This window comes from Anastrepha ludens, chromosome 2 (genome assembly GCF_028408465.1).
Source record: "Anastrepha ludens isolate Willacy chromosome 2, idAnaLude1.1, whole genome shotgun sequence".
Lineage (NCBI taxonomy): Eukaryota > Metazoa > Arthropoda > Insecta > Diptera > Tephritidae > Anastrepha > Anastrepha ludens.
The window spans coordinates 11484932-11493597 of NC_071498.1; the positions used below are offsets into that span (position 1 = coordinate 11484932).

At 36.2% G+C, this 8666-nt stretch overlaps 2 protein-coding genes and 1 non-coding gene across 4 annotated transcripts; 2 read left to right on the forward strand and 1 right to left on the reverse strand.

Moving 5' to 3' along the window:
- Positions 1-903: 903 nt before the first annotated feature.
- On the forward strand, positions 904-3053 carry LOC128863159 (coiled-coil domain-containing protein 174). Of its 2 annotated transcripts, none has more exons than XM_054102152.1 (2): positions 904-982; positions 1167-3053. In XM_054102152.1, exon 2 carries the CDS (start codon positions 1214-1216, stop codon positions 2987-2989), a length of 1776 nt encoding a protein of 591 aa, XP_053958127.1. In that variant the 5' UTR covers positions 904-982; positions 1167-1213; the 3' UTR covers positions 2990-3053. The 2 variants fall into 2 exon arrangements, with proteins under 2 accessions (XP_053958127.1, XP_053958135.1); XM_054102160.1 differs by having other exon boundaries at positions 951-1040.
- Positions 3045-8441, reverse strand: LOC128863170 (uncharacterized). Its single transcript, XM_054102173.1, has 8 exons — positions 8040-8441; positions 7845-7982; positions 7119-7300; positions 6598-6722; positions 6294-6535; positions 4625-4831; positions 4352-4560; positions 3045-4278 (listed from the first exon to the last, which is right to left on the reverse strand). Exons 2-8 carry the CDS (start codon positions 7959-7961, stop codon positions 4053-4055), a joined length of 1308 nt encoding a protein of 435 aa, XP_053958148.1. The 5' UTR covers positions 7962-7982; positions 8040-8441; the 3' UTR covers positions 3045-4052.
- Trnag-ucc (transfer RNA glycine (anticodon UCC)) lies at positions 6915-6986 on the forward strand. The gene has a single exon. It is a non-coding gene; the product is annotated as a tRNA-Gly (tRNA).
- Positions 8442-8666: the final 225 nt, after the last annotated feature.

The window sequence follows — 8666 nt, forward strand, 5'->3', positions numbered from 1 at the left end:
GCATAAATATAGCGAGCGGGAAAATGGAAAATAGAAGAGACCTATTATTAGTACTTAATTGGCATGAAATTTGGGCTATACTCTCTATGTAACTCTGTTAAGTCTGTTTAATGCATGGTGGAACGCATTTAAAACGTACGGGCAATATCAGACCGTTAATCGGCTCTCGGATTTTAAAGGAATTAGCTGATTTGCTGACGTAACCGGGCTTATGACAACAGTTTGCTTACGAGAGAGGCCGGCGAAAACTGAAATTGGTTGGTGATATACGAAAAAATCGACACAGCCACTGTTCGAGTTACTCGTTTGCCGCCTGAACTGAGAATCAAGGAATATAAGATTGCGCCTTCCGAATTCGCTGTAATGTCACATCTTCAAATAAACAAACAAAATGGGGGAAAATTACGCTTTTATGAAGAGGAAAAGTAAGTGAAAGCAACACCAGAAACTGCCAAACACAGGAAATTATACGCACACTCGCACATTTCCATCTTGATCTTGGTCTGCCTATGGATTTCGTTGCAAATGTTTTAGCGTCAATTACTTTTCGTTAAGCTCTCGTGGGGTCCATTCTCATGGTATGGTCTAGTAATTTAAGTCTTAGAGCTTTGATGAACCGCACAACATTTTTCCCTCTTATAAGTTGGTCCAGTTCATGGTTCCATATTATAAAATCACAATGTTACCAAGCCTTTCATTGATTATTTACAAACAAGGATCTTCTCTTCCGTTTGTTTCGTTTGACGAGTTGACGTCCCTAGTTGTAAAAATCACGAGAAATAAAGTAGTGGTTTTTGGAAGGCGCCATCCTCTATATTCTGTGTGTCATAACATTTTCATTCGTCATTCTTTTTGTTTGTTCATTAAATTCGTAAATATTTACGAACGTCAATAGAATGAATTCAGTCATATTGTTTGTTAACTGTACATTTCATTCAGTGCGTTTTCCACCCTAATAACAATTGAATTAAAAATAATTTGGGTAAGAAATACTTTCATTATCATGCGTTCAAGGGGACAAAAAGGGCTTTAATCATTTAGTATGTGAATTCTTGTAATATTTTACAGAAATAAATGATTTACAATTTGAAAGAATTAATCAATTGAAAATATAATACAAAGTGGCATCCTCACTTATTATTTCCTCTGCTTAATTTTTCTGATAGATTTTTGATTACTAACTATATTTTGGTGCGGAAATAATAATTAAAATATGAATGATCCCAACAAAGCGATCAGTGTTAATTTGTCTTCGCTTTTAAGTTTAAAAGCTGAACTGCTACGTAAACAGGCTGAGGTAAACAAAGCAAAGGCAGCCCAAACAACCAATCAGCAAAACGAATATACGTCGAAAAAATTGGTCCACCAAACTTCTACCAACGTTTCCGTTGGTGACACCAGCATCAGAAAACGGGATAAAAAGATTCGAGCCAAAGAGGTCGGAAAGCTTGATGATGTTACTGTTTACGAACATGAAGATTCAGAGTTGTTGGAGAAATCGAAGCGCGTGCTGGAAGCAAAAAGCAAATTCTACGACCGCATGACGCGCACCGGAGGTCAACTTAATTCAGACGATAATTGTTTAGTGTTGTTTAATTGTAAGCATCAGGACGAGCGTGTAAATGATACATTTACGAACGAGGAGGTTGACCAAATTGAAGTAAACGCGAATGTGCCTAAAGATAGTGATTCAGATAGTCAGACTGAAAGTGACGATGACAGGGGGCTGGATGATGAAGCAGAGTGGGTGGAATATACTGATTGTTTGGGACGTACTCGAAAATGTCTCCGTCAAGACCTGGAAGTGGTGAAAAAGCGTGACGCAGAATTGGCCGCTAGTATGCCGGAGCGCTTGGATCAATCTAAAGCTAATTGGATGATTAATACCAAGGGAGCTTGTGATGTAAATGGAGAAGACGAAGATGTAACAATCGGTCCCATACCGAGTGTAAGTGTCTTCGGCGATGGAATTTCCATTATGTCAAAACATGATGAGCAACGCGCCAATTGGGAACGCAAAGAGCAGGAAAATATCGATAAAACAGATGTACATTATCAGGATGTTTTCTTCGATGAGGCACGGCAGCACGGTGTCGGCTATTATGCATTCTCAACAGATGAAGAGGAGCGTATGAAGCAACAAAAAGAATTAGAAGAATCACGAAAACGCACTATAGAAGAGCAGAAGCGACGTGATGAGCTTCGAGCACAACGAGAAAAAATTATTGCAGAACGTGTACGTGCCGCTAAGAACCGACAACGAGCGCGTCTTGGATTGCCACCACTAGAGGAGGACGAACAAAAAGATAATACTGTAAATATAGCGCAAGAAACCAAAGAAGAACGTAAAGCGCGAAAAAAGGCCAAAAAATTAGAACAGAAGCAACAGAAGGAAGAAAAACAACGTGAATTAGAGCGCAAAAATCACGTGCGCCCATGGGATAAAGATAAAGAATACGCTAAGGGCAGCTCTAAAGTCACAGACGATGAAAAATCAGAACCCAAATGGGCATATAAACCAGAGCGCTTGCCCATGTCGCAAGAGGAGTGGAATGAAAAGAAAAGAGCTGAGCGCATCACAGAATTTGCGCCCGTCAACCTTTTGTCTGAGCCGCAATGCCAACCAAAACGTACAAATTTCAAAAGTATGCCGCCGCCACAAGAATCACTTGCCCCCGATAACTACAATCTAACGTTGCCGGCCGATAATTTCGCTAGCCGCCAGACATCGCGAAGGAATAGAACTTTTCAACGCCGCAACTATGAAGCGACGAATGAAGTCACCGACGATATGGAACTAAAACGTTCCGGCGCTGCCATACCGCCTCCAGTGGACCTAGAGTACGTTTCATCGCCGCCTGCTAAAAAGTCAAAATCCGGCATTGAACTCGAACGTTCAATCGAGGCAGGTCTACGCTTTCTACGCGACAATTGCGATAAAGGCAATTTGACCACGAAATCCAGTTGGACCGCAAAGGCAGATTACTAAAGGAATATACATTTTGTTGGTACCCTAATGAATAAAGAATAAATAATGGAAAATGTATTGATAATTTCGCGCTGCAGCATGTTTTTATTTAACTCGCCTGTTCGCTTGTAGATATTAAATGTGCATGGCAATAATTTACAAAGTTTGACTTACTCTTTTTTATAAATACATACTTATGAGACAATATGCAATATTTATAAAAATTATAAAGTGTTATTGTCAATATGAAGAGTCAAATGTTTTAAGTGCAATTCAAAGCTATAATAAAATTTAATAATAATAAAAAAATAAATAAGAAAATTAGTTTATCGCGTTACCTTGAAAGAAAAAAAAATGCAAAACATTTCAAATTATCGCAAACGCGTTTTCTCCGATAGTTTTTCAATTTGCAACTATTTATGCATAATATAAAGAATAACTGAACAAATAATACTCATACGTGTTTGTAACGCCAAAAGTTAGAAAACTTTCACTTCTTATTGCTCTACAATGCTTAGATCATCTGTGCACTTAAGTAGGGGAATATGCCTATATTTGTGCCGAAATGTGCGCAAATATGAACCGAAATATGGTTTATAAATTAGTTTTATACTTGTTTTTTGTGTTTGATTTTATAATTAATAATTTTTATATTATATAATTTTTTGTCATATAATCACGTCGCTCAACCAATTAGCTGCAACACTTTAGAAAGAACTTCAGTTCCATTCAATAAGTAATTGTTTTCAAATTAGAGCGCATCGTATGTTCAAAATTTGTCTTTTTTCACTTCCACGAAACTACAAAATCTAAACGTTACAAATATATACTGTATTCGTAGTCATTCTCTTCAACTAATTTACGAGCATTCTTTTGATACATAGTAAATTCTATAATACGCACGTACGTACATATGTAGTATATCGTCACTAAAATAATTCTAAAATACAATATTTGTTTAAGGAAACTTATTTGCGATGCCAACATACATTTATGCCAAGCTTTGTTGCATCCCAACTCTTGGCTTATACCCCCAAATAGTTGTTCAGCTAGTTTTCGAGCAGTAATACGGAAAAGTATCTCATTAAAGCATTTCGCTATCGACCATATCAATGACTATGTCAGTCATTTTTTGTCGGCATAAATCGTTGGGCGGAAAATTCAAAATAGGCGCACCATCTTCCATGGCATCATGATGAATGTTTAAGTACATATCCGGCGCATGTTCTGATGAGCAAGTTGACATTGGTAAAATATCCAAAGCAAGACCAAGCGCAAAACGTCCATAGGTTTTTAATTCCTCGCGAAATCTACGGAAAATGTTAAAATAATAATTAATTTATCTGGGTCTGGATAATAAACTCATTTTTGGTAGCAACCTACAGTTTTGCAAACTTTTCAGCGCTGTCACAGTACTCTGGTAGGTATGTACACAAAGTTTTCAACCATCTAAAAACTTCTGATGTATATAATTTGATGAAACTGTTTAGATGTTCATCACGCATCGCTTTAGTTGTGCAACAGAATAGTAAATTGGCTATGTCGAGCGCAATGGAACTGTAACGTATCAGTTGAAAATCCACCAAGCAAACCTAAAGAAATTAACGTAACCTGGTAAATTTTAGTAATTGAAAAAGTTAAACAGAAAACTCTTACATCAACAGCTTTCTTTTGTTCTGTGTTACCACCAGCACTTTCGTAGCGATAAAGAAAGTTGTTGACCCAACAGTCGCCATGGCAAATTGCAGAAAGCGTTGATTCTGCACACACTAAATTAACCATTTGCGAGAAGAAAGAAGAGCAACCGGCGAATTTTCTCATTGCATCCAAATATTTAGAGTCCTCGGGTAGAATATCGGAAACCTGAAAAAGGAGAATAGCAAAATTATTTATTCTATTTTTTTTATTATTTATTTACTAATTAATGTCTAACAAAATTCAGAACAGACATTTAAGATATAAATTCAGAACTAAAATCCAAATTTACAATATTTAATATTAAAAGGTGTAGTAAAATTAGATTATCAGTACAAGAAACCATTGAATTGCCAAAAATATATACATACAAGTTTCAATTGAATTTTAACGAAATTAATAATCATGAAACTAAAATAACAAATATATACTAGGTATTATACTAGGAAATACTTGTTTGGGCCCTAGAAAGGCCCAAATCCAACAGAGTTGAGAGATAATTAAGGTCAGACAACGTTCTAACGCATCGGCACTATATAATGTCCTACTAAAGCCAACGCGAAAAATCTTGCAACGGCTGAAATTTCTGCAAGGAACATTAAACTGTATTCTTTCTAGAAAGACCGGGCAGACAATTTCGCCATTAATGAGATCAAAGATAAATGATACTGCCTGAAAAGTATCTCTGTCACTTAATGGAAAGAGGCGTGTGTTTTTGTTGTTGTTGCAGCTGCATAAACATTCCCCATACATAAACGGGGAATGCTGCTGAAGTGATAGTTTTTGGCCGGATATACGCCTGCGTCGTTCCGGTTACGAAGAACCGACTGGCGTGGGAACGGTTGTTGTTGTACTAAGGTTTTTCGTTACATTTAATAAAAATATTGCATAACAAAAACCGTGTAAGTCCAAATTTCAAACTGTACAAAATTTAACAAATTTAAAAAAATTAACATGAAAATCAGAATCTTTGCAAAACTCAAGGCGCATTTATTAAATGTGGTGGCACTAGACCAACAACAATGTTTTGAGCGTTTGATTGTCACGGTTGAGTTTGGAAAAGTAGAAAACAAAAAATTAATTTCCTTGTTTTATTCTGTGCTGAAAGCCACATGGGCACAGCGAAAGAAGAAAAACAAATCAGCTGATTTACCAACACCACCTTTAATACATTCGCCTTGGGAGAACTTTTGGGATTAAATTTTAGTATAATTGTATGTAAGTTTGATGTCGCTCAAAAATGGCGTTAATTTTTTTAAATTTTTGTTTTGCATGCAATGTTAACCGTTTTTTTTTTATTTGTATACAAGTCTCCCGAGCATTCATTTCATATGGAAGTTTTCTAAACATTCTGAGGTCGAAAATTTGGATGCCATTTTTTTTTAATTTGCTAAATTTTTGTGAATTTCGTACAAAGTTTGGAACTCTGGTTTGCAAGGTTTCAGTTATGCAAGGAATTATATTTTTATAAAAAATTTACAACAAAAATTGGACCATAAAAAATATTGCGAACATAGTAAAAAGATGAAGTGACTTAATTATTTGTATGTACATATGTATGTATGTATGTATACATATTATTTATGACAGCTCATCATATTTAAGGAGCTGGCTGTATTTTCATGCTTACCATTTTAATAGCATCCTTTGTCAAGCGTTCATAGTAATTTTTATACCAATTTTCATTTGATGCACAAAATAGTCCCTCTGTGACAAGTCCGCGCAAACGTTCGAATTGAGCAAGATTTTCGAATTTATAGGCCAAACTTAGCGCATGAAATTGGGCAACCTCTTTCAGCACCAATTCAGTTTCATCTATGGTTAGACCCTTCTGCCGATCAGGCATTTGAAAGCCGCGTATACGCAAATCCTCTTAAATTAGATAAATAAATATTATTCATAGGTATTATTTTTGTTTTTTTATGTGCACAAACCCATAATCAAAAGGTCGCCGCGAGCGTAGAAGCATTTGGGAGTGGCGTCAAAAACTTTTTCCGTTTTGGTTTCTTGAAATCTCAACAATTCCGGCAATATTTCCGTGTAAAATAACACTTCATTTCTAGAAATTTGTAAATTGGAGAAATATTTTATATTTTTTAATAAATTAATAATTTTATAAGCGCTGTATATATATAAATGCGTATACTCATATATATGTATCATATGTACATATAGTTATATGCACCATAATATTGTTTTTTGTTAGGGTCACCTCCTGCAGATATATTCGTTTTGACATTTATAAGGCGCAGCGTCGGTGGTGTAATGGTCAGCATAGTTGCCTTCCAAGCAGTTGATCCGGGTTCGATTCCCGGCCGACGCACACGATTTTTTGTTCATTTTCAACGAATTATTTTTAATAACTCCTTCAATATACAATAATTCATATTGGTATTGCATATTTACATACAGATGTATATGTATTCCATATTTTAACCATTTCTCCCATACTCACCTAAAGAGCTTATCGCTCTTATAAGCTTCACGTCTCTGAGCGTTTTCCGGCAGTCGCTTACAAATTAAATATTGCTCCCATTTTTGTTTTTTTCCATCCGCCGTACTCTTTCGTTGACCAGTAAGATGTGTGCGATATAGTGTAGCTGTATAATTGTCGCCGCGTCCCGACCCTTGCTCCTCCTGCAAAATACACCGCACAGTTATTAAAACAATTTGTATCTAGATCAAGTGCCCCAAAGAAGCGGATTAAAACAACAAAAGCAAGTTATTTATGAGCATGCAGTGCGCCACTTTAATTACTAGTTTGTACTGCATTGAATGCCTCTTCAGTGGCTGCATGAACCGCAATCCACCCAAAAACAACAATGTCAACAACAATTCAATAACAATTCAATTCGGTGCGTTGTCAACCCAGTTGCTTGCTATAGAATTATAAATAAATATTTCGCCACAATTAATGCAGTTCGCAGTTCACATACCAGCTAAGCTAAATATCAATCCCCATATATCTGTGGCAGCCCAGAATCAACTAATTGTTTGATGTATATGTAGAAAAATATGTGGCGGGAGGTGGCGGCGCCAACACAATGATGTAATACTGAAATTGCTTCTGGAGCTCTTACTGGTTCAGCATGTACATACATATATCTTTCGCATGCAGTATTCCACAGGGATGTATGTGAAAATGTGTGTTTAGTGATTTTTTTTTTAATTTTATTTTTACCTCAAATGCATCGATTTGTACTTCCGGCTCTATGCTACGAAAAATTTCCCGAAATGTTTGTATTGTTAGTTTGGAGGACGAATCGCCATCTTCGGTAGGTGCATCAGTAACGCCCATAGTCTTTTGCACTTTTTCAAACTGGATGCAAGGAGTTATAAAAAGAAGTACTTGCAAAAATGTAACAAATATATGTACCTAGAAGGGCGTCAGGGGTAGTTGGTTGTGGGTGAGCCTCCTTCTTCCTGGAACTTTATTATGTACCGTTGTTGATGGTATGTATATATTTATATTTAAATGTATTATAGATTCGGCGATTGTTTTTTTTTGTTTAATTTGAAATTCGATTATTTTGGTACAGCCAATTCTTCTCTCGAAAATATATTTGTTTTTTACTCAATCAGCAGAACAACCGCTTGCAAGTGAACAATTTCGCACAACTATTCGCCTATGCATGCGTTCTTTTATACAAGTTTGCATTACACTTGAGTTACAATCGACCAATTGACGTTCTCGGTGCTTTCGCGTATTGCTACATCGATTTTCTCGGCAACAAACAGCTTGACAAAAATGCGGGCTGTGGCGCAAGGGATGTTTAGCGGCTGTCAGTTTTTTGAATGAATTTTTGTTGTGTACTTTATACTTTCCTTCTATGCTGTCAATTTCCGGTATATTCGTATTTTTTTATCCTTTGCCACAGGCGGTGATGCCATATTGGAAAAATAATTAAAATGGTTGCAAAGCTTATCAAATGTGTTTGCATACTTGTAGGCTGGTCGAACATCTAAACTGGTTAAGAACACAATAACTTGAATAACAGGAAAT

Bases quoted from the DNA above. Each gene is read 5' to 3' on its own strand.
- LOC128863159 (XM_054102152.1), top strand. From the start codon at position 1,214: ATGAATGATCCCAACAAAGCGATCAGTGTTAATTTGTCTTCGCTTTTA.
- LOC128863170 (XM_054102173.1), bottom strand. From the start codon at position 7,961: ATGGGCGTTACTGATGCACCTACCGAAGATGGCGATTCGTCCTCCAAA. The intron at 4,561-4,624 runs GTAAGAGTTTTC...TAATTTCTTTAG, and splicing joins AACAAAAGAAAGCTGTTGAT to GTTTGCTTGGTGGATTTTCA. The intron at 4,279-4,351 runs GTAGGTTGCTAC...CATTTTCCGTAG, and splicing joins GCTGAAAAGTTTGCAAAACT to ATTTCGCGAGGAATTAAAAA.